Source organism: Marmota flaviventris, chromosome 8, assembly GCF_047511675.1.
Source record: "Marmota flaviventris isolate mMarFla1 chromosome 8, mMarFla1.hap1, whole genome shotgun sequence".
Lineage (NCBI taxonomy): Eukaryota > Metazoa > Chordata > Mammalia > Rodentia > Sciuridae > Marmota > Marmota flaviventris.
The window spans coordinates 89,827,429-89,854,675 of record NC_092505.1 but is presented as its reverse complement, the minus strand read 5'-3'; the positions used below and the strand labels follow the sequence as shown (position 1 = coordinate 89,854,675).

The window sequence follows — 27,247 nt, the reverse complement described above, 5'->3', positions numbered from 1 at the left end:
TAAGGCAGAGAGACAGTGAACACTTGCTCCTGAGTACATCACTGTATTGTGTTCAACTCAGTTTCCTAGAAAGTAGAATTATACAGTGCATGAAACATTATATCTTAGCTGTATTTGGCACCAGGGTTTTAAATCTTATGTAAGTCAACACACTTTTAACAATTACACAAAGTCCATGATTTCTGTATATTCTGTTCATGGGTACAATTTATTCAAAGTTGCTACATTTAGACTCTATTTAATTTGCTTATAGTTTAAACTTGAAGTAGTACTATGCCTATCTGAGAGTTTCAAGAGAAACTGTGCCCACTTCTGGATGGAACGCTGTATACATCTTGATATTATTCTGTCAGGTCAAGAGAGAAGCCATCTTAGATCCTCATATACATCCCAAGTTATGCAAATGTGTTCAGGATATTCTCAATGGTAACGAAACAATCCTGAAGTAGTCATTAGCATCATTTTGGAACTTCCCATTAATGTTTACCCTAAAGAAGTTCCAGTTTACATGCTCAATTATAATGTTCTCTTTATTTCAGTCAGAGGCAACCTAAAATCATTATGTTCAACACTACTTTTATTCTTCTCTTCCTTAAAAATCCCCCCCACTTAGGAAATTCTGTCCTCACTTCATTATACCTGAAAGTCGTAATCATAAAGTTCCCACCTCTCCTCTGGCCTCTGGCATTCGACCATTTGCCAAGCTCTGTCATTTTACCTCCAAATTCCATCACTCTACTGTCTCTTGACTCTCACCTATTCTTTTCTGCCAAAAGAATGTGCAAAATGTTTATGCACAGCAACTGCCACACTAAATAGCTATTACCTGTGTGTCTATGGTTTATGCACATGTCTGATTACTAGACTGGACTGTCTGAGTAAAAGGGTTTAAGTCTAGTAATCCTTTAATTCTGAGAAACTAGCATGTCACCTGGTTTACCAAGTAACTCTATAAACATTTGTTAAATGAGAATGCAATTCTACTATAATGTATTTTGGCATACCTAAAAATCTGTTACTCTAAAAAAGTATATGGCTTAACTCTTCTTTGAAAAAAGAATCTACAACTTGAACAAAGTTTATGCCACACAAAAAAAATCCCCATTTATTTATAAATATATTTAATGAGAAAAACTTTTTCAGGAACAGCTTTTAATTTACATAGAAGGCAAAAGGGATCATTTAAATGTGTGACCTGATGAAATGCACCATGAAATCTAGTAGCCAGAATATAGCATGTTTCTTTTCAGGAGTAAAAGCAAAATCTGACATGAATAATACCTCTGTAATACTCAATAAGGTAAGTAAGATTTAGGAAATAAGAAGAGGAGAAAATCTAGAAATAATGTGGCTGAAGACCATGAAGTCACAATATTAAGTACACAATAATAGTTTGTGACAAGAGATATAGAGTAGCAGGTATGTGCCTGCATCTGTGTGTAATGTTACACAGGGGATCAAAAAACAACTGTTCTCTAGTTCTTGTTCCAGAAAGTGTTTTCCCTCTGATGTTAGAGATCCTGTTCTTGAATGGGAGTCAGTTTTCCAGAACCAGCTACTCTACTCTGCACAGGGAGCACAGAAATAAGAAAATGGACTTTGAAACACCATTGTTATGGAATAGGGTGTCTGAACCAGACCAAAAGTTTTTTTAAAGGCAAAGCTTAACTATGAACACAACACAAGAGTCCTAATTTGAGGCGGTGGGGTGCAATTTTATTCAAAGTCCTATTAAACTTCAGATCAGAAAAGTGTATCCCCAGCGCCTCCAAAGTGGAAACCTATTTCTAACTCTGCCCTTCAGATCCAGATTTCAGAAAAGGTAAAAAGAAAGTAGGTAAGGGATGTTAAGGGGGAAACTAGATATTGAAGAGTTAGACCCAGCCCTTACACACTAGATATACAATTTTGTGCCCAGTATTGTCCTTCAATATAGGGCTGTAGATGTTAACTGTGGTACAGTGCTTGTCTACAATACATAAGGTCCTGGAACTAAATCCCAGCACAGTAGAAAAACAAAAAACAAAGAAAACAGAAACACAAAAAACACTTTATACAAATTCTATTTTCTGAAATAATTCTAATGCTATCATAATATTCAGTCAATAAATATATGTGGCAAAGAATTATTCATACCAATAGTGAGCACCTTTTTCAGTGCTCACTATTTAAAAAGATTCTTGCATCAAATATCTGTATGTATAGGCTTTTCGATAAATAATTTTTTTCTTTCTCCTTAGGAAAGATTCCCCAAAAGCTGAATGAAACATTAGCATTTTAAAGGGAGTTTCAAGATTGCCAAACTGCTTTCAAAAAAAAAATTGCATATGTGTATCTGTGTGTGTGTGTGTGCAAATTTCTAATGCCACTAAAATCTATACACTTCCTTATATCCTTGATATACTGGGTATTCTTTTAAAAAAATTAAGATTAAACAACTCTGGCAATTATCTCAAAAGACCTTTGTCCTTCATAAGTATGTCAGCAGAAATGAATAGTAGAAATTTTCTGTGTTGACAAAAATGATTATTTAGCTTACAAAACAGGAAAAACTGATTTGGAAGTATAAAAGTACCTTAATTACTGGCACTTATGATAAGTACTTGCTGTTTACTTTTAATTGAACAAGTATACAACAACTATATATGTCAAATCAAGGTCACTCCACCTTTTATTATAAAGAAAAACTATGTACCTACTTGTACTTCTGTAGGTAGTCATTTACTCATAAAATTTAGAAGGATAATTGAAGGTGGACATATCAGATACTGAGCTCTTTTCTCCTGTTCTTCATGGCTAGAGGCACATTACTGATTACCAAGTTAACCTAACTCCATCCAATCCGATGTTACAGTCTGCTTATAAATGCCACTGGAAGTGAGGTATGAAGGAAGGAATGATTACCTATCCCAGTTACCTTTATTCAAGTCAAGAAAAACTACACTGTAATTTGCTGACATTTTTTTACTAACCATTAATGGGGCTAATAGATTAATAGCTAAATGAGATAAGTGAATGAATAAGCTATGTGTAATATAGGTGAAGACCTTAACTTTATACATATTATTTTCTGCCTATTTTGATCATGTTTTCTAAGTTGAAAGATAATAATATATGGTTTTGATGTGTGATCTTATAAACAAATACAAGTCGAGTATTTATCTGAAATGCTTGAGACTATGTATGTATCAGATTTTGGATTTTGGAATATTTGTACATATATAATGAGATATCTTATGGATGAAATCCAAGTTGATACACAAAATCCTTTTTTTCTTGGGGGGGGGCGGGGTTAAACAAACAATTGAACCTCAAAGCATACTACCTCTGAATTCCAACCCAAGCCCCTTTTTGTTTTGAAACATGGTCCAACTTGACCAAGCTGGCCTTGAACTTGTGATCCTCCTGCTTCTGTCTCCCAAGCAGCACCACATTCATGTGTGCCTCAGATACAGTCTGAAAATAATTTTACATAATATTTTTAGCATGCCTGCATTTTTTAAAACACATTTATTTTTTAGTTGTAGGTGGACACAATACCTTTATTTTATTTTATTTTATTATGCAGTGTGGAGGATCGAACCCAGGGCCTCACACATGCTAGGCGAGCGCTCTTCCTCTCAGCCATGACCCCAGCCCCAGCATGCCAGCATTTTGACTGATATCATTCACATGAGATCAGATGTGGAATTTTCTACTTGCATTAATTTTACTGGCACTCAAAGTTGCTGGTGTTGAAGCATTTTATTATTATTATTATTATTAGTTGTTAAAAACATTACATAGTTCTTGACATATCATATTTCATACATTTGATTCAAGTGGGTTATGAACTCCCATTTTTACTCCGTATACAGATTGCAGAATCACACTGGTTACACATCCACTTTTTTACATACTGCTATACTACTGTCTGTTGTGTTTTGTTTTTTTTTTTTTAATTTTCATTATTGGTTGTTCAAAAGCATTTTGGATTTCAGATTTTGGGATTAGGGATGCTCAACCTGTTCAACATTTGAGTAATAGTGCCATCTCATAAAAGTGGTGTGGTTGGTGCAAGGCCTATATACTGGATCTTTTTTAAAGTTTAGAAAAAGTGAACAATGAAAAGAGGTGAAGTGTAAAAGAAATGAGATGATCTTTCATCAATCAAATGCTACATATATCATCACCTTCAAATAAATAGTAAATTATGTAAGATGAATCTCGGTTCTAAAACATTAGAATTTTTTAAAGTAGCGTGAAAATAAACTTATTTTAATAATGAAGGCATTTTGTTTTTGCTACTTCCAGTTAGTCTTTCAATCATAAGCAGCAACTGTTTCCCTGGCATCCAATAGTCAAACACATCAATAGAGATGCTATGGAGCTCTTAAACATGTAAGATGATAGTCTAATAAAGAATTCTCCAACTAAATACACAATTTAAGGAAGATAAAAAGCACATTTGCATATAAAACGACAAAAAGGAGGTTCACAAAAAATTACCAGGAACAATTTCTTCAGAAAAAAATAAACTTTAACTGACAAGAGTCATTGGTGAGGCAAAAGAAGGAAAGGGGATTAGGAAAGAGGGAAATTTTAAAACATCCTACTCTAAGCCTCTAAGGTATTTATCTGCACATAATTGATAAATGTATATGTTTTGGGGGCAATCAAATTAATGCTAGTGGGCAAACACCAATTAAAGGGAGAATGCTGAATCCAGTCAATCATCTAGTGTGACATACAGACAGTACTATATTTCAAATGTTTTCAATTTTCAAGTCATCTCAAAAGGGAAAAAGTGTTTATTTCCTAGGAAATATACGCAAATATGGGTCTATTTCATATAAGTGCAGAATGGTAAACACCAATTAATTACCTTAGGTGCACTTTCTAGAGATAAAATTGAGAAAAAATAAAAGTCTTAACATTAATAATATCCCAACAATAAATCTACTTTTAATTTGTTTTGATGTGTGAGGAGATGGCTGATTTGTAACAGTGAAGTCCATTAAACATTCAAGGCTGATGATCACAGTGTAATCTCTTTTCTATAAGGAATAAATTTTATGAATGAGGAAAATGATTCTCCGAAAAGGTATGTAATCTGGGGGAAGGAGATGGACTTTTAACATATAATATCTTCTAGTGCTGATAGTAGTAAAAAAATAAATATATAAAACTTAACACTAAGCTAATTTAGGCAATTTTATTCCCTCAGGAGATAGAAACCACAGTCCAAGATTAAACACGGCAGAGAAGAAATGCTTAAGATTCTTACTGAAAAATATTACTTCGAAAGCATTTTTGTATCAAAGCAGAACAAAACTTTCACAAGGTGTCTCTGAACCTTGAGAGCCTTTTAGACAATTAGATAGGGGAGGAAATTTTATTTTTCTTATTGGAGTCTTCACAAACCAGATCCTTCAACACCTTTGCACACATTCTTTCTTTGCCTTGACTGCTCCCTTTCTGCAAACCTCCCACCCCAATTCAATCAATGCTCTTTTGTAAGGAAGGAAGCAGTGTTAAGACTCTATAGTTTCTTTTATATTTGCTTTAAATCTTTCAAAAGAAAACAGTTATAACCTGCAAGCAATGTGTCATACTGCTTAAATATTTAATGATTAATTCTCAATAAGTATCCCTCATAAGTTATGGTATTAAATACACTACTCCCAAAATAACCCTGAAAAGGAATTCTGGACCAGGTTACTCCAAACTTGAATCTACTGCAAAAATCACCAAATTTATGTATAACCAGGAATCAGAACCAAGAAGGAGCTTTTGGAATACATGACGTGGCAAGCAACCAGATCTACAGAATCTGGTTATGGGTGAGAGTCTGGATTCTTTGTGAACCCTGTCCAGAGTTCACGGAACTATAAAATTCTTAAAACTCTCTACTGCCTCCCGTTTCTTGAAGTAAATTAAAATCTATGTCTCATGGTAACCTTTCTGACAAAAATATGCCTCATTGGTCCCGGTAAACCTTGGTCACAACTACAGATACACCACTTTTAAAGGCAGCTAGCTCCTCTTTAGAAGACAGTTTTGCACTCCAAATCTCAATGCATGCACGTTTCATACTTTCTACTTCATCTTGAGTAATTATTAATTATAATTTTTTTTCAAGATATTCGGAACATGTTACCTTCCTGGTGTCAACTCTGTTGTCAAGTTTCAACTGTCCTTCAATTAAAAAAGACCACTGGCTTTCAAACATTATAACACCTATGAATCATCTTGGGGCTTTGTAAAATGCAGATTCCTGGGCCCCACTCAATGCTTCCTACCTGATTCTGATACAGGTGGTCAGAGGATCAGACTTTAGAACTCTGCTAAAGACTATTCCTAAATTTATAAATTTTATGTTGTGTACCAATAAAAATTGCCATAAATCAAAATGTTATCAGCAGAATCTGATTCCACTCCCAATAAATCATAACATAAACAGAAAGGACTGGGGTTTCTATTTTTAGCAATGTGACTTACTAATGTACCTCATAACCAGTACACAGAAACTTTTAAGTTTCTGAAGAATAACAAAAAGCACACCTAATGATGCAGGAAACAATTCTAAAGGATTTAAGATACATATCAGTCCATAATACAATGTTTTTTAAAAAATATACTGTTTGCTTTATTTTTACTGTGACTTAAAATACCTTAAAAGATGGAATTTAGAAGGGGTTTCTCTGAGAACATAAGCAACTTTAAGGATGCTTTTGATAATATTTCATCACTCGAACTCTTTCAGAAACTAAACCAGAATATTATTTTACTGCCCCTTTTTCCTCATTATATATTCTTATAAGAACATAAAATATCAATTTGTAGACTTCCACTTGGAAACAGGAAAATTTGAACACTCATTAACACTCTAACCTCGATTTGCCCTGCTTCACCTCAGCACAAGCTGAATGAACTGCAGAACACTGATGAGCTATTCAACTGTTTTTGAACTCCAAAACCTTCTATGGTTCAACCTAAATTGCTGCCTTCCTACTATATCAATAAGCTTTTATAATATATTTCCAATCTATCTACCCTTCAGTTATAAAAGTTTTTGTTCAATTTGTGAGACTTTTGTCCAAAAGACTCAAAGCTCTGGCTTAAAGAGGTGGTCAGGTTTAAAAGTAGAAAACACAGTGTTATTCTGATCCAATAAACTCTTTTCCACTTTGACCAAAAGTATTTTATATATGTCACATAGAAAATAATCACCAGGTCACTACTTTTTCACTTTATTAGTCATTTTATATTATTCAAATCAATATTTGGAAGTCTTCTTTCAGATCGACCTTCCATATCAGTTTAAACAAAACAAGATCTATTAATTTTAAAGATTCATAATAAGTTATTATCTGTTGGGTGGTTACTTCCTTCCCTGAATTTCCTTCTTGGTCCCTGTCTTCTTAGCTATTCATAGAGGAGCAGTGAAGGTTCTTGGGAATAGAAAATATCCACCCAAGAGAAAGATTCAGACCTAGAATACAGATGGGGACATTTTCAGCAAGCAATGGGGTTTAAATCTAAGGCCATGTGGTTCCCCGAAAATAAAAGGACAACTCCCTAAGCCCTATAAGAAGGGCTTAGTATTTTCTTGGTAAAAAATTGCCTAAAAATCCAAACCTAAGAGCTCAATGTCCTAGAAGTTTATATCTCTATTATATTCCTTCTGTCCTCCCTCACATACAACTATCAAAATTATCTTTTTTATACCACATCTCAATCTACTACTTAAATGCACTTTAAGGTATAAATTCTAAAATTTAATCTCTAGATTAGCAGTTGACATTTTTAACTAAATTATTCCATCTAATGTTAAAAATCTGCCCTTATCATTGCAATCTATCTTTATGACTGTCATACACTCCAGCTATATTGAACAGTTTTCCCTCTTCTACTTTTACATTTTTAGCTTGATCCATTCATTTTCCTTTGCAGTAATCCTTCTATTTTCTGCCTAATCTATTAACATATCTAGAAAACTTGGATGATCAGGGATTTACTTAATATTAATTGCCAATGACTTAATGATCTGTGTTTATAACCATGTCCAATACATTCATCAGAATTCATATCCATGATACATTTAATCAACTGGGATAATACTTAGGATAGCATTCTTTAAAAATTACGATTAATTTAGCTTTTGAAATGCTAACTGCAATTAGGACCAATAATATTTAACTGAGGACACTGGACATACATTTTCAAACTGATGATATCTGAGTTTATATGTTCCTACTAAACATGTGCAATAATCTTATTTAATAACAAATTATAAAAATGGCCTTTTAACAGAGAAAGACAAACTGGTTGTTACAAATATTTGCCTGAGATAATTCCAACATATTTGAAAGAGTCAGAGAGTTAAACCATGCAGTAAAACAGCTTTAAAATGGCAGTCCAGACATTAAGGAAACATACAAGGTTCAACAGTTTGGACTGATACAAATTTCAAATGCATAAAAGATTATTTTGAGAATATTAAAATAATTTGAGGCCTATTTACTTTATAAAAGTACTCACCTGACTCTTGCAAGTATCTATATACCAAGAAGTTGACCTCATCACTGCTTATACTCATCTTTATTCCCACTTAAACCATGAGGTCACAACACAGGATATAACCCTAAAAATAAAACAAAGTTAATTAAGTATTTTCTCAGTAAAATATTGTTAAACAAATTGTAAACAATGTTGTAAAAACCATTTGATTTTTATTAAATGATTTAAAATGAGGTTGTATATTGCCTAATAATAATCCCTAAAAAAGTTACTTCCATAGTGAGCAAATGATTACATGTATTTTTCTGCAAGGCAACATCAGCAAAATTTATAAAGAGGGCTTCAACATCATATTTTAATGTATATCAAATAACTTTTTAATATTATTTTTTCCTTTACTCTCCTTAAGTAGAAAAACAGTAAATTGTTAAAATCAAGAATATTACTTATTTAGGAAAAGATATTTTGAAAACACTGGGTAGAGGAAAACAACAAGTCATCTACTCTGGCTTTGTCTACATAATTTGGCAGAATTTGACGTCTCCATTCTGAACATTTATGTAATGTTCAAGTCTCAACGGTTTGTAAATTTGTATGAGGCAGAGAAGCAGAGGAAAAATTTCCTAAAATCCAAATAATACTCTTACTGGATATATAAAAACCTTGTACACAGAATGGGTAAAGGACATGACTTAAGTGTATCTAGTTAAACTTATCCATTTCTTTTTCATCACAGAAATAATTTAAAGAAGAGGTCAACAAACTTTTCTGTAAAGAGCCAGACAGTTAAATAATTTATTCGATTTTGCCAACCATACGGTCTGTCACAACTACTCAATTCTGCCGTATGTTGCAAAAGCAGCAACATGTAAACAAATGAGTATGGCTGTGTTCCAATAAATCTTTATTTATGGACACTGCAATTCAAATTTCATGATAATTGCTGTGTCATAAAATATTAGCATTCTTTTGATTCTCACCACCCAAGCACTTAAAATGTAAGAACCTTTCTCTGCTTGTGGACCTTAAGGGTAGTAGACTGGATATGACCCACAGACAGTACCTAACACTATGGACTTAATGATAACAACTGTCTCACTATGCCATGGGTCTTTCTAGGATGCACAGGCTTCTAGGGAATCATGCTTTAAAGAATGCTAAACTGAAGGTAAGGAAGGAAATCCCTGCAGAGTTGCACCAGAACATTTAAACATTATCAATCACACAGTGCAAGGAGAGTGGCCCTACGGTTCTGCTCCCATCATCCAGGAAGGTCAAATGTACAATTACTCATATTACTTTGGAGTGATGTCCAAACAAGTGCTGATTAAATGTGTTAGATAACAAGGAAACACTACAAAAATAATGCACTGAGCATTTTATTTAGATCTTTTTAATGCATTTACTCAAAACTATAGTTGAGCACTTTGAATGGTTCAATGACAGGTCTTGAAAATATGAATAAAAAGGGTAGACTAGTGACACACCTTATGCCCTAAAAAGTTGTTGGGAAGAAAGACAATTAGTTAACTACAGGTTGGGTAAGAAAAAGTAAAGCAAATTGAGATCAGACAGAACCAAAGGTTGAGGGTAGAAGTAGGCAAAGAATGTAAAATGTGGGTACCTTACAAGCTTCTTTAAGAGGCATATTGGTGTATAAGTTTTCTTTTTAATTCAAAATATCTGAAATATATCTATTTATTCCCATTTATGTGCATACTACTTCTTATTAATTTGAATGTTAAGGAAAATGAAGAATAATATTCCCATTTATAGATTACGTGCTATATAATATATACATGGCTAGCTAGTCCTTACAGCATTTAATTTCCTCTTCCACAATATTTATTATCTTCCTCATTTTAATATGACAACAATAACATGAGTGTGTGTGTGTGTATGGAAATGTTATTAAATACTACAATTTGATGAATGGTGGAGGGGACACCAAAATAAATACAAAGAATTCTTAGCACTAGAGGGTCCTGTTGCTAATTTCAAGACATAATGTATATTGTCAAGTCCCATGTTCAGTGCAGACTATCACTGTACAGTTTATATGAACTATGATACAAATAAATGACAAAACAATATGATCAGTCATCCTCTGCTATCACATACAATTCCCACTTTTAGATACAGAATAATCTACTAAAATTATTTTGTTTGGTGTGTATGTGTTTTCAATCTACCGTGAAGCAATCACAGTAGGTTGATAAAAACAGGTCATCTGTGGCTAGGCTGCTCACTGGGTTTATCACAGCCAATTTGGTCAAACTTGTTGAAATAAAGACACAATGTGATAATACCACTTACATTAATATGGCGGGGCCTATTATTATTATTATTGGGGGGATGGTACTGGGGATCAAATGAAAGGGTGCACTACCACTGAGCTATAACATTCCCAGCCTTTTTACTTTCTGAGATAGGATCACCCAGGATGGCCTCCAACTTATGATCCTCCTGCCTCAGACTCCCAAGTAGCTAGAATGACAGTCATGATCCACCCCATCCAGCTCTAGAATTGTGCCTTTTAACTATAAAATCACAGTAATAATGAACAACAAGGGGTGTGTGTGTGTGTATTAAATCATCTCAGAATGTAAACAAACCCTGTTCACAGAAGTCATTAAGTTAAAATGAGGCCATGTGGGTAAACCCTAATTCAATGTGACTGGGTAAAAGAGTCCCCCAGGAAGACATGCACACAAAGGAAAGGTCATGTAAGGACATAGGAGGCATCCACTTTTGAGCAAAGGAGAGAGTCTTCAGAATAAACCATTCCTGATAACAACTTTATCTTGAATATATAGCCTCCAGAATTGTGGGGGAAAAAATAGATTTTTGTAGTTCTGGCCATCCGGTCTGCAGTATTTTGTCATGGCAGCCCCAGAAAATCTAAATATTAATCATCATATGTTTCCTTCCATAGAGACAGGGGCTCTCTATGTTACCTAGACTAGTTTCAAACTCACATGCTCAAGTGATCCTCCTGCCTCAGGCTCCAGGGTAGCTAGGACTATAGGCACACGGCAGCATGATGGACTTCATTATTACAAATTCTTAAAAAAAAACTCTCCATTTAATCATTTGATACCTTTAAATTTATAAGTTAATTCACAATTGTTAGAATCTACCTTTTAGAAAATAAAGACTACCTTTAAGACAATGAAAGGAACATGTTGTATCAATATCCATCATGTTCTGCCCACTAATGTCCCTTTTCCCCTCAAAAGAAAAAAAATTCTTCAAGACATTACCAAAAAGTGCTTTGTCCTTCATTTCCCACCTCATTTAAAATAATTAAAACCCTAATGTTAGGAAACACCACTTTTTTGAGTATAAAATATCATATGGTGAAGGAAGGTAAATTTTAAGACCTAACTTTAATATCTTCTAAAAGATAGTTTAAAACACAATAAATTAAGTATACTATTAAATGAAATCCTATTTTATTCAGTATTTTAAAATATATTTGTAAACTGTACAGCAAATACAACATGATTTAGATAAAATTAGACAATCTCAAGAAGAAACAGTAAGCTCTAAATGAAATGTGTTTCAGCTTATTTTAATACAATAACTAGTTGAACAATAATAAACAAAATTAAATCATTTGATTTCTTAAAAGCATCAATGGCAAAGAGTATATTTACTTTGTTGTGTTTATTAGCCCTGAAAACTGAAACTGTTTTTTAAAATATTTTAAGGATATCGTCTCTCACAGCTGTCTGTAATATTAAGCCCAAAGAGATTCATACTTAAAATGAGAATAAATGCTGTTTATATTTTTAAATACTCAATCTCATGAAAATTATTTTATTCACTAAAAATAAAAATATCCTTTTAAATAAATCATTGGTTCTTCATCTCATTCATAAGCTATTTTTTTTACAAAATGTCTTTAATAATTTGAATATAATATCTTAGTGAAAAGTTTATGATTTCTTCACTCCCCACCCAGAGAAACAAATGCACGTTTAAAACAAAACAGGTAGACAAGATAGTTTATGAACTGGCATGGATTTTACCTTCTGATTTTTTTAATACATGCATATTTTTCAGGTAAGTTTCCCAAGCCTATGCCTGGTAACGTGTATATTTTACATAAAGAGTAATTTTTATAGGCAAATTTTACACTGTGAGACTTTTCTGGAGCCAGAGGCAGTTGTTTGGTTAACAGATTAATGGTCACCATAGAGCTAAATAATTGGTGGATGTTAAGAAATTAAAGTATAACTTAGAAAAGATAAACTTCGGGCTGGGGTTGTGGCTCAGAGGTAGAGCACTCGCCTACCATGCGTGAGGCTCTGGGTTCGATCCTCAGCACCACATAAAAATAAAAAAAAAATAAAGATATTATGTTCACCTATAACTAAAAAATAAATAAATAAAAAGAAAAGATAAACTTTCTAAACTACTTTTGTTTCCTTCCCCTTTTTACTACAATCCAGAGCTCTCAATCACAAATTTAAGAAAATATGCAAGAGAGGTAAAATCACAAGCAGCCTGTATAATTTTATGCATGCCATGTGAACCTTTCTAGCCTCCACTTCTTCAGGAAACTGAATTTACATTGTCTCTTCCACCTTTCAACCTTCAATAATTGAACTGGCACAATTTACAGAGTATTATGGATGAAACCTGCAGGTCACAAGAGAATACCAGGTAATACAATAATTTTAATAAAGTATTTTTTCACACCTAAAAAACACATTACAATATTTTTTTAAATGGTCATATCTCCAGACGGACATCTTCAAGAATTAGGGGTAAAAAAAAAAAGTCCATCTCATTAAGAGGGCTGGGGTTGTAACTCAGTAGTAGAGCCCTTACCTCGCAAGTATGAGGCACTGGGTTCGATGCTCAGCACCACATAAATACATAAAATAAAGGTATTGTGTCCATTTATAACTAAACAAACAAACAAAAAACAGAAACACACAATCACACATGATACTTACTAGGACCTATCATCCTTTAAAACACTGACATAGAACAATAGACCAAACCAATTATTCACTAGTAACTATAACTACTGGAATCAGTCATCTATGGATCACAAAATTATGATGTATACTAGGAATCTGCAAACTATAGCCTATTTGTCAAACTCAACTTATTCTACATCTTTACAGCCCACAAAGTAAGCATGGTTTACACAGAACACCTTGTTTTTTTAAACAGAACATTTGCAGTCCATCTGATGATAGGAAACACTAATTAAGAATCTTGGTAGAGGGCTGGGGATGTGGCTCAAGCAGTAGCGCGCTCGCCTGGCATGTGTGTGGCCCGGGTTCGATCCTCAGCACCACATACAAACAAAGATGTTGTGTCCGCCGAAAACTAAAAAATAAATATTCAAAAAAAAAAATCTCTCTCTCTCTTAAAAAAAAAAAAAAAAAAGAATCTTGGTAGAGCAATTTTAATACCTCTCAGCAAATTATCTAGACTGGGAGCAGTGAACTTTAAAACCAATGGATATTAGCTACAGCCCTCCTTCATTTTACATCCAAAAGACCTCTGAAGAGCTACCACCTAGTCAAAAGATGTTGACTTCAACTTCCAAAATAGAAGGGAGTACTTGTTTACAGAGTTGGTACCTAAGATTCTTTTAAAATATAAAAATATTTTTCTAAAAGAATAAGCATGTTGAATAATTCAACCATTTATAGTCAGGGTGTATAGATGGGGGAAGGGGTACAAAAAGTGAAATCTCTAAGGAAAGCAAAGACAAGGTCTACTTCTGGACCATCTTTTTAATAACTGAGGGGTAGTCAGTGACAGGACTTGAGGTAAATGAACCTCTGCCAGCCTGGGAAAGCAGAGAAAGGCAAGTATGAAAATAAAAATTAATTAACATTAAACAGGGACGAGAGGTGGGAGGGAAAGGGAGACAGAAGGGAAATTGCATGGAAATGGAAGGAGACCCTCATTGTTATACAAAATTACATTTAAGAGGATGTGAGGGGAAAGGAAAAACAAAACAAAACAATACAAGGGAGAGAAATGAATTACAGTAGATAGGGTAGAGAGAGAAGATGGGAGGGGAGGGGAGGGGAGGGGAGGGGAGGGGAGGGGAGGGGAGGGGAGGGGAGGGGGGATAGTAGAGGATAGGAAAGGTAGCAGAATACAACAGTCACTAGTATGGCAGTATGTAAAAACAGGGATGTGTAACCGATGTGATACTGCAATCTATATACGGGGTAAAAATGGGAGTTCATAACCCACTTGAATCAAATGTATGAAATATGATATGTCAAGAGCTTTGTAATGTCTTGAACAACCAATAATAAAAAATAAAATAAAAATCAAGATGCTAGAACCCTTCCAGTTGTATGAAAAGCTCTGAGTTTGTATAAATTGGAAAGCTAATGAATTTTTTTATCCAATTAAAACAAGCTAGCTTATCATTCTACCTTTGGAATATATCATTAGGAGAAGACTGAAATACATGCTAAAGCTTTAAAAAGCAGTCTGTCATCAGAGTGGAAAGGAACTTTGTTTAATAGTATAGGAAGAATAAAGAGGAAAAAAAATGTAACTAACTGATACAGTAAAAGGCTACTGGATAAGAAGGTAAGGTTATTTCTTGTTTCCCAAAAAGGGGGTGGAAATCCTAAGAAAACAATAAAAAGACTACTTGACCCTAAGTAAATCAAAACAATTGTCCATGATTGGTTATATTCAGTCAATTCTTTGGAAGGACAGGAGTAAAACTGTACAAAAGATTATAAACCAGCTATTAGTAAATCTGGAAAACAAAGGGCAAAAAGAGATTGGTAACAAACATAAATCAAAGAAGACTTTCAAGTCTTACTGTAAATTGGAGAACTGGACAAATGGATAATCCAAAATACATGCATAGTTGTTGAACATCACTCACTTTATGATCTGACAATGGGGAAAAAATAAAATAAAGTGTGAGACCTGAAGATAAAAAAGGGAATACTTGAGAAGGTAGTTTTTTTGGTATCTTTTCAGTTTATCATTGCTCATCCAATCTTGCAAAAGAATGGTCAATGGTGACTTGAATAATTAAAACTACTAAATACTACATTTAATGTTTATTAGTTACTTATTTTCTTGCAATATATATATACACCAATTCACTCTTCAAATGCAGCTATGCATATAACTCAGATATTTTTTAAAAATAGATCTGGCATGACATTTATAAATAATCCATTATACTTGAAGATTAATATAATCATATCTAGCCAGGCTGTCCAAGAACAGAAAGGAATAAACAACTTTAAAAAAAAAAAAAAAAAGTCATGGTAGGTTAAAACACAAATGAGTTGAGATGGTAGGGAGCAGGGCTTACCAAGAGGCTTTTAAAAGTTTCACTAACAAAATTTTATTGGCCAAAGTCAAAAGATTTCGCCCATGGCTCCTCAAAATTTGGTGTACATTAGAAACTTCTGAGAAGCTTTTAAAAATCGGATGCCCATGTCACACTCCATATATCTGGACATATCTGGATATGGAAGACAGACAGCAGTATTGTTCAAAGATTCTAAAGTGAATACAATGCACAACCAAGTTTGGGAACTAAAATATCCAAGTAAAAATATTCTGGTAATGTGTGTTAATTGTGATGATTTTAAGAGAAACAGCTCTTTGGAGTACAAAGTACTCAAAATCCCTATTTCCATCCATATCATTTTCCTATAACAAAGTACCACAACAGAATTATTCTCTCATGGTTCTAATGGCCAGAAATCAAATGTGTTGGCAGGGGCACGTACCCTCCAACACCTCTTGTAGAAAATCATTTTACACATCTTCCAGCTCTATGGCCGTAGGTTTTCAATAGCCTGTGGCACCAACAGTTCATTCTCTGCCTCAGTCTTCACATCAACCACCCTTATGTTATAGCCTTCACATGGCATTTTCCTCATAGTGCATGGGTCCAAATTTTCCTCATTTTATTAAAACGTCTGTTATATTGGAATAGAGGCCATCCCAATGACTTCATTTTAACTTGATTATAACTGCAAAGATCCCATTTCCAAATAAGGTCACATTCATGGGTGGTGAAGGTCAGGACTTCAACATTACCTTTGGGAGACAAAATTCAATCCATAACACCTTCTAACTTCCAAATTTTTCCTACATAATAACTTTATGTTATATGGTTTGATGCATTGTTCCAGCTTAGAAAGAACTAATCAAGTATGTTGTACCTTTTCAGACTGGAAGGGACAGGAGATTTGAAGGTGTGATTCTCAATCCAAGCAGAGAGCATCAATTCTGTCAAGCGGCTAGACATCCCCCATTATTATCCAATAAATGGTTGTTGTTGTTTTTTAATTACCTACCCTCAAATAGTTTCTTATTCCCTAGCTATTGGACTTCTATTTTGAGGAATTCCTCTATCAAAGCCCCTAGTTTTTAGCTTGGCAGTAAACTCTCACTAATACAGAAACCTGTAGCTATAGCTTACATTCTTTCCAGCACCCTTCTAATCAAGCCAACAGTACATCAGTTTCCCAACTGCCATAACAATGTACCACAAAACAGGTGGCTTAGAACAAAAGAAATGTATTGTCTCACAGTTCTTGAAGTTAGAAGTCTGAAATTAAGGTATGGGCAGGGCCATGTTCCCCCTAAAGGTGCCAAGGAAAGATATGCGCAGGTCCTTCTTCTAATCTTTCAGGCTGCTAGAACGAAATACTTCAAACAGGCAATAAATAAAAGGAATTTCTCACAGTTCTACAAGCTGGGGAGCCCAAGTCTTGGGAGCTACGTATCTGCTATCTGGTAAGGGATTCCTACTTCAGAGATGGTGCTTTCTTGCTGTGCCTTCAAGTGGTACAAGGGTCTGGAGAGTTTCTCCAACCTTTTTTTGTAAAAGCATAAATTCTATTCATGAGGGCAAAGTCCTCAAGACTTAATTACAGCCCACCTCTTAATATCACCGTAATGAGGATTGGGTTTCAACTTGAATTTTGGAAGCCATATTCAGACCATAGCTCTTGGCTTACAGATGCAACACTCCAGGCACTCCTACATGTTCTCCCTGTGTTTTATCCAAATTTCCTCTTTAAGATTACATTCTGAAGTACAAGTATTCAAGTTAGAACTCCAACGTATTAACTTTGATGGACAAAATTCAACACAACAACTAAACTTAAAAAAGCCCACTATTTTGCCCTTCCCATGCTGTAGATAATAGGTATAGACAAGGGCTAATAAAAGCCTTTCTCCCTTACCTTCAATTATCAATCAACCTGACTTTCAGATAATCCTTTAAAGTGAAATCAGAACTAATATTAATTATGATAACTAGTTGGAAGAAATACATGGGTATTGGGGTAGACAGTAGTACCTGCTTCCCTGGAGGAAAACATTCCAAGACCCCCAGTGAATGCTGCAAATAGCAGAGAGTGCCAAACTCTGTATATGCTCCATTGTTCCCTATATATACAGACCTATGATAAAGTTTGATTTATAAGTTACAGGTTAATAATAAAATGGAACAAATACAACAATACATCAAAATTAAACTTCTAGCAATACTACCCTTACACTGTCAGACCATTATTAACTAATTCTATCCCATCATTCCAGTTATGGAACACATAAAAACTTAAACATAGTATATAATATACAATTTCATAATAGTATATATTAGTTAATAAATATGTAAGCTCTAGATTATGATTTCAACCTATTTTAATGAACTATGTCTATTTCATTGAAATATGCACATAATTGAAAACCTAAGACTTGATGGATGAAATAAAATAGGGTTATCTGAATACAAGCAATTTAACACTGAGATTCTTAATCTGATAATTCAGATGGCTACAAAGTGACTATGGGATTGGCAGCATATGTAGGATGATTATGCTAGACAAAAGAATCATTTGCATCTCTGACAGGATGAAGCTACATATTTCATCATACCACCCAAAACAGCACACACAAATTTGTTATTTTCCATTTAATATTTTCAGACTGTAGATGACCATAGGTAACTGAAAACACAGAAACCCAAACTGTAGCTAAGAGGACACTACTGTAGTTATTGTTCAGAATTTAACCACTTTTTTCTTTTCCTACCATAGAGTTATTCACCCGCAATTCAATGACTTGAACACTGGTTGTATGACATACTTTGGGCCAGTGGAATTTGCACAGATGCGAAAAATACCATTTAAGAGACATTAGTGTGTCTACTAGCTTTCTTGCTTTTTTCTTCTGCTATAAGATTGAGCATGTCCAACATGAAGCCTTCTCCAAAGTCCTGGATCCCCAAATGTGCAACCCACAGTAAATCCACATTATCTATATGCAAGGTGAATAAAAAGTAAATCTTTATTACTGTAAACCAATGAAGTTGTTATCATATGGGAAATAAATACACTTCAAAATGGTATTATGGGGCCTACTCATGGATCTCAATGGGAGAGCACTTGCCTAACATGTCCAAGACCTAGGATCCAAGGCCCTGGGTTTGATCCCCAGAGTTTGCCTCAGTGTGTGTGTGCGCGTGCAAGTGCACACACACAGAATCCCTGAAACAGTATTTGGCTGCATACATCCCTAGGATGTATGACCTAGGAACAAAAAAGAATGACAAAAAAATTTTATAGTGCTTTCATTAGTCTTGTAACATTAATTTGAAACTCTTTAGAATATAAAGAAATTATGTTCTACTCATAATAAAACAAAATTTTCAATAAGACAATATATATAAATACAGAAAAGGTTTTGCCTCTTCTTCATGGTATAGTATAGTATTCTTCAAATTGGCTGTATCTGAAGAATATATCCTAGAGATTACAAGAAGTGGGAGGATGAATGTGCCAAATTATCCTAGAGATAATTCTCCTTGATAGTAAATAGTTTGAATTATTTTGCTTTCATTTAAAATTTTATATGATGGAAGTGAATTAAAAAATAGTTTAATGATCACATTAATATTTTCAATAAAATTCATACAATGAAAAAAAAGCCTTAAAATATGTACTCATAGTCGAGCTGAAATAGACATTAAAAACTAGGGATTTATTTTTCTCTTACTAAAAACATTATTTTCCTTACTAAAAACATTAATTATTTTCTCTTACTAAAAACATGCAATACCTAGTTCTAAAAAGACCCATAGCCAATTAATGACAACCCAAGTGGTAATGAGCACACCACACCTACATTATAGTCCCTTAAAATAAACATTTTTCACTTAAACAAATTGGAATTCCTTAGAGTAATGGCCAATATCAGGGCTGAAGCAGGAAGCCTGAAATAGCAGGTCCCCTAAGAAAGCAAAGAAACTATCAAAAATGACTGGTATCACAACAAAAAGAGAAGGTAGCCAACTTAAAGGGAATCATTTTCATCAGCCAAAGATGGTCTGAATAAAATAAAGAACTACTACATTAAAATATATTAAATATAGTTCTTAATTTATAATATTTTAAAAACTAAAAATGAAATATCTTGTTAGTGTACTATCAATTCTTTATTCTAAAAATTGATAACCAAGGCTGTCAGGTAAATACCTGCTTTTTCAGTACAAATTCTATTTCAAGATAGCCCAATACTAATTGTAAATCCTTCTTTACAGAATTCCATCTAAGCAACAGAGAAGCATAAAATACATATAATTAGGAAATAACCATTTTGTTCATTTCTAAGAAAATAATATCTCTGGACACAATCATGTATGGTGCTTAAATGTATTAGAAGAAAAGCTGTTATGAAATTTTATAATGGATGATGTCTTAGTTCATTTGGGCTTCTATTATCAAAAATATATTAAACTAGAAATCAAAATTAAGGTGCCAACACACTTGGTGTCTAGTTACAGCCTAACATATGGGGTACCTTGTTACTGCATCCACATGAGATGAAAGAGTAAAAAGGAGACAAATGAACTCCATCAAGCCTCTTTTAAAATCCTCCTGACCCAGTCACCTCCGAAAGATATCAACTCTTATGACAACTTGAAGATTAGATTTCAACACGGATTTCAAAAAGACATTTAGACCACAGCAGATGGAGCAGGCTAAAAATACTTGAACCTACTAATCAATATCAGTATTACTGAAAGTGAGATAACCAGAAGGTTTATGCTTCATGGCATGATGTACAAGGAAAAGGACCTTATGATCAAAGATTAAAAGTGAACTTAATCAAGTTCCACTACCACTTTAGAGAAATCTACTTTAAAGAAATTACCACTTTAGAGAAATCACTGCATAAGAAATGGAATATTCTCAAGCACACAATTACCTAAAGCCAAAATATGGGAAATATTACAGGACAAATACATTAAGTTCTTCTAAAAGTGAAAGAGACTAACAATGCAGTACCCCCAAAGCAGTGTGTATATCTTAACTGAATTTTGATTAAAACTATCATCTGAAATTGTCATTCAAGACAAAAGAAATAAACATTAATTCCCTTTACCTCTTCCAGTTTCTCATGGGCTTACATCATTTCTGGACTACTGGTGAAACTGGTTTTGAAAATCAGGATGGGGTCCCCTTTCCCTAGTGTTGAAGAATAAACACCTGAGAAATGCCTAGGCAAGAGCAAGAATTTTTATTTAAAGAATAGAACAGAGAGAGATTCATCCAGAGAGGAAGGGTTCCAGAGTTTGTGCACCAGGGAGTGGGGGTGACTTGACTTTATTATAAATTTTAGGTTTCCTTTCTTCTCTTATCTTGGCTAAGCAGTGACCAAAAGCCCAGAGAGGAGCTGCCTGAGGGCACCTCTTCCTATTTTCCCACATCTGCCCTAGAAAGGTAGGAATGGAGCCACCAGAGGGGTACTCATTAACAATTCCTTGTTGGGAGGAGCAATTCCCTGCAGGCAGGTGACCTTGGCAAACCAATCTAAATAATCTACTATTGCTACAGTGCCTGGTAACATTGCAGTAGTTACCAAGAAGTAGTCATCTTAATGAGAGTATAACCCTTAAAAATAGTAGTCAAATGCTAAGAAATAGTAGCACCAACAAAAGAAAAATTCCACAAACTTTAAGATGTTTTTGCTTATTGGTTTTTTATTTTAGTGCTTGGGTGGAATACAGGCCACCACAGACAGTAGGAAGTACTCTTACCACTTTACTATATCCCAAGCTAGTATCTAAAACTCTCTAAGTAAAAATTTTAAAAGTCCAAAAAGAAATTATTAGACTTTATAAAGGGTTAAAATAGCTAATGGTATAAAAGTAAATGAGAGGAATGAAGAACAGCAGCTGGTGAGAACAGCAAATCACTTTTGTGTTAAAAAAAAAAAAAAAAGCTCACCCTGTATATGATGTTGCTGAGTTCCATAAATACAAATATCAAGCAGCATGATGTAATAGAAACAGTCATGGACTGAGTTAGGAGACCTCTGTTCTAGTCTAAGGCCTCAGTTTCCTATCTGTAAAATGAGGGCACTGATTTACATACAGTAGTCCCCCTTATACACAACTCCCTTTACACAGTTTCACTTACCCACAGTCAATCATGCCCTAAAAAATTTAAAATGGAGAAGTAAAAAATTGCTAAGTTTAAAATAACTTTTATTACAGTATATTATTATGATTATTTTAAATTTATCACTGTTAATCTTTTACTGTGACCAATTTATTAATTAAAGTTTATCATAGGTATATATTCACAGAAAACTAGCATATTATATACTAGTGACCAGGGCTACCTGGGTTTCAGGGTTCTAGAGGGTCTTGAAATGTATCTCCACAGATAAAGAGAAGACTACTATAATCAGCAAGGGTTTCCTCTAGCTTTAATGCTGAATAAGTCTATAGATTAATTTGGAAAGAAGCAATAGAATGTAAGATTTTTGTTAGGTGTAAAGTTTAAAAGGACACAAATTTTTAGTTGCAAAAAGCAACTACTTTATAACTTTTAACTGCTAAAACAGTTTTCAGGACATTCCAGTCTTGTTAATATTATCATCTAAACAGGATTGGTAATAAGTAACCAAATTATGACATGAAAAGACTTACTTTTTGGCCAGACACAATGCCCAAGTGAATCTACAAAACAGAACAGAAACACTACTGGGCTAGTTCTTACTTTAAGTGATAAAGTACCTTATAACTATATTCCAATAAGTTAACTGGATAAAGAATAAAATGACAAAAAAAATAATCACAGTAAATTAAACAATTTTAATATGCAGTAAAAATAATAATTATGTTTGTGATATCCTTTTGCATTAATGACTATATTTTCCCTATGTGTAACATTTTTTTATAGCTAGCTTCCCCAAAATACAACTCGGCTTCTCTGACAAGAATAATTGAAAAAAATGATTTGTTTTAGGTAACACATAGAAACATAAAAAGATAGAAAACTAAAACACAAAGATCCTTATCTATGTTGAAAAATCAAGTTTCTATTGGCAACAAATAATAGGCTTTGGTCCCTCAAAAACTGGTGGTTTTCTAACTGCAACTTCCTGGATATAACTAACTGGTTCTAGCTAATCCTCCAGGAGCTAGCAAATTTAACCATTAGTTTTAAGTTCAAAGATACGCTGGTGTTCTGTTTTATGTTTATTTACTTAGAACTTATGATGATGCAAAAGTTTTTACCTGGTAGACTTAGAACTCCCAGAGAATGAGTCAAAAATTTATTCAGAATATCTTTAAACTATAATGAAACATTTAATGAAAAGGGGCTGGGGATGTGGCTCAAGCGGTAGCACGCTCGCCTGGCATGCGTGCGGCCCGGGTTCGATCCTCAGCACCACATACAAAGATGTTGTGTCTGCCGAAAACTAAAAAATAAACATTTAATGAAAAGAAGAACTTGTTTCTTAATGTTTGTGTTAATGCAAATTACCTAAAATGGTTTCAAAATAACTTGGCATATACACAATTTCATTTCTCAGTCATTTGACTATTTCACTTTGGCAATACACAATAACATAATATTCAGAGTCACTAATAAAATTTCTCTCTGATTGGTAGAAACAAAGACAAAAATAAAGCAACCATGATGGGAATGAAATTTTATTCTTGGCTAGTCTTTAAATGGTTGAGCTATCCAAGTGTTCCTGAGATAAAAGTCTCTAAAACCAAACTTTCATTTATACTGTATATTTTCCATTTTAGTTTGGGTATTATGACTTAAAATCCTAATGGGCTGACCAAATAACATCATATTTCATGGCAAATAACAGAAATGATACTTTAAAAGGTTCTATTTTGGTTTTGAGCTGTTTTCAGCTATTTTTTTTCCATATACCTTACCTCCCACATCACTTTTTCAAAGAGACTTAAACATTAAGGTATTTAATAATAAAAAAAAGTATAGATATTATGAAAAGTATTTTCTTTTTTAAAAAGAGAGAAAGAGAGAGAGAATTTTTTTAATATTTATTTTTTAGTTTTTTTCGGTGGACACAACATCTTTATTTTATTTGTATGTGGTGCTGAGGATCGAACCCAGTGCCCCGCGCATGCCAGGAGAGCGTGTTACCGCTTGAGCCACATCCCCAGCCCCTGAAAAGTATTTTCTTTAGTCAACAACATACAGATGTAAAGCAGCTGCTGCAAAAATTGAAGGCTGGCTGAAATATTCTTCTGTAGAAAGGCACAAGTACAAAGAATAGTAATTGAAGGAGAATTTAGCTAAACAATTAGTTGGTATGTGACATGATTGTGAAGTCCACTTGATTGCTCCCAACTAAGTTTCTTCTTTCTCTTCTTTTTTGGGGTCCTGGAAACAAATCCAGGATATCACCCATGCTACTGGGTAAGTGCTGTACCACTGGGCTATAACCCAGTCTACCAGAATAGCCTTCCTAAGAGTAAAATTAGCAAGGATACAATTACATATTATAGGACTGCATTTAATAACAATATGCTTGTTTCTCAAAACTTTATAATAAAAGAACCACAAAATCCTGAACAGTGATAATCTACTTTTTAATCTATCAATAGTCATCAATAAGTTACCGTATTTCTTAAAAAAAAAAAAAAAAAAAGACTATTTTTTAAAACACAATCTAGTCATTTCAAACTGGCTAACAATTCTAACATTAAAATCTAGACAGCATTTCTTTCCTGAAAAATAAATACAACACACTAGAAGATATCATAAACCACACTTCACAAATGACAACTGGGCAATTAGAAGAGTAGGAAGAGAATCTAATCATTTCCTGTAATAGCATTTTTAAAATGTGTTCAAAATAAACAAACCAAGGGATCATCACCTGTTGATCATACCTGAATAAGCACACTCTATGTATCCACCCTCTCCAAATGTAAAATCTTAATCTGTGCGTGACCAGCACGCTAGCTTCATACTAGAGGTCCTAAGCATAGAAGTTAACTAGTGAGATCAAAATAAACACACATAAACTCAATTTACCTTTTTCTTGACCAGGTCAGAGACGGCCCTCCCAGGCTCCTGCCACCTGGTGGGGTAGGGAGGTTTACACAAGAGACTAGCAGGAGAGAGGAAGGGCATGCCAGAGAGTAGCCTTTTATTGGAGAACAAGAAATTCAGGGGAAAATATCATCCAGTGAAGGTCGAGGGGGACAGCATTCCAAGGTCTGTTGAGAGCCACAGCCAAGTAGGGATGGCACATGGCATTGCCAGAAGGAGTGGTTGAGAGGTGGCCAGTGAGCCATTAAGATGATGATAATTAAGTTAAGCTGTGTATAACTGCTGTGACTGCATAATGCTGGATTGAAACAGGTTGTGTATTCAGTTGTATATAGACCCTTGCTGTCTAGCAATAGGGAGGTTCCTGCTGCCTCAGGAATTTTTGCGCCCGCAGAGTTCCCGTGGAGGTCCTGTTGAGTTCCTGCGGAGCCCCAGAGAGGGAGGAGAGAGTTCCCGGGGAATGCAAGTGGAGTGCCCGTGGAGTTCAGGCAATAAAGGAGTTCCTGTTTGAACCTACAAGTGCCTCATGGCAGCTAGGTTATTTGTGCCCAGCCAGACTGCGGCAAAGGTCAGGGTTCAGGGTCAGTGATTGGTCTCAGGGTCAATGGTCAGTCACACCCCAACATGGATGGGCTCTTGTACTTAAAAAGGGTGGGAATAAGTTCTGACACAGCTTGGCCAGAATGCCAAACACCCAGTCAGGGAGGTGCCCAATCACATGTGAGAACGGCTTCCCACAAATCTTGAGTTATCAAACTGAACTGCAGTAGTTCCCCACCTTATTCGTCAATGATACATTCATTCTAGAACCCCCAATGGGCCTGAAATAGCAGATAGTACCAAATCTTATACACACACACACACACACACACACACACACACTACATTTTTCCTAAACATAACTATAACTTTAGTTTATAATAAGATACAATAAGAGATTAGTAATAATTGGAATAATTGAATTGGAATAATTATAACAATATACTGCAATATAAGTTATATGAATGTGGTGTCTCTCTCAAATTATCTTACTATAAAAACTTTCCACTTTTCACATGAAGGAAATACAATGCATATCCAATCTGTCAGCATCACTACTCTTGCACTTTGGGGCAGTTAATAAGTAAAAATAAAGGTACTTAAATACAAGCACTATGATAAAGCAACAGTCAATCCAATAACCCAAAAGGCTACTAAGTGAATAAAAAGTGGAGAGCATATACAGAAAAGATACAGTGGGACAAAGAAATTATCAAGATCCTGGTCAGGATACCACAGTTCAAAATTTCCAACAATATTCAGAATGGCACATAGTTTAAAAACTTATTAATTGTTTATTTCTGCAATTTTTCATTTATTATTTTCAGGCTGTGGTTGAATGTGGGTAAAGGAAACCTTGAAAAGTCAGTATATGGATACAGGGGACTGTTACAAATTGTCACCTAGGCATGTTTCATTCTCTCAGTTTTATTTATACTTCTATCTGCAAACTAAGTAGTTCAGAATTTGATGCACAAGCAGAAACAAGTCACTGATGAACTCTGAACTATTTTCAAATTTTAAAAAATACCCATTTTGAAAAATGCCACAAAAAAACATATATTAACAATAGAAACCAGATTTAGAGAACATCTACCGACTAGCTTTATTTTTATATTTATGAAAATTTTCAAACATACAGATAAAAATATTTACATAGCAAGCAAATGGACTTTAAAATTAACATTTTCTAGTATTCATCACAAAGTCATCAAAATACTTCCTACATAATACTTCAGCTCACCCATCATTGATATGATTAAATATTTAAAGAAAAAATTCACAAAAATATAATGAACACATATTAGCTATACCATTCAAAGAGTTCTGCCAAATTCATATAACTAACTGAAATCCCTAAAAGAACACAGAATGTTAAAATCACCCTCGTAAAACTTCAACTTTTACTTTTCCCATCCCTGTCAACTACTACTTTTTTCTCCCAGCATAAATTATTAGTTTTATGTCTTCCACATTTCTACAACAACAGATTAGGTTTTTATTATGTCATATATATGGAATCACACATTATGTCCAGCTTTGTGTTAAGACTATATTCAATCAACATAGTGTTTTGAAATAAATCCATGTTGTTGCAGGTATAAAGTTTGTTCTTTTCAATTGCTCAATAGCTTCAGGTCTGTTTATCCATTTTCTAGTCTGCAGATTAAGGATCAGCCACACTGTCAGCATGGTTTTCTGAGAACTCCTACTCCTTTCTCCTGCATAACTCCATAACTCTACAGCCACTGTGGTTAACTCCAAACTCTTCTGATTTCTCTGCCAACAGGATCCTGTCCTTAAGCAAAAACACTGAAACTGGAAGTTCCAAT

At 34.2% G+C, this 27,247-nt stretch overlaps 1 protein-coding gene across 7 annotated transcripts in view; it reads right to left on the bottom strand.

Moving 5' to 3' along the window:
• The window catches only part of Tbl1xr1 (TBL1X/Y related 1), a 155,490-nt gene that overhangs the window by 39,028 nt on the left and 89,215 nt on the right, over positions 1–27,247 (bottom strand). For 4 of the 7 annotated variants that reach the window (XM_071615463.1, XM_071615459.1, XM_071615462.1 and 1 more), the window contains exon 3: positions 8,524–8,626. The exons of 2 other annotated variants lie outside the window; for them this stretch is intronic. In XM_071615463.1, the coding sequence (XP_071471564.1) occupies positions 8,524–8,581 (58 nt within the window). In that variant the 5' untranslated portion in view covers positions 8,582–8,626. Of the gene's footprint in view, positions 1–8,523; positions 8,627–22,480; positions 22,511–27,247 lie in introns of all 7 variants that reach the window. One more of the 7 variants, XM_071615464.1, reaches the window with a different exon arrangement.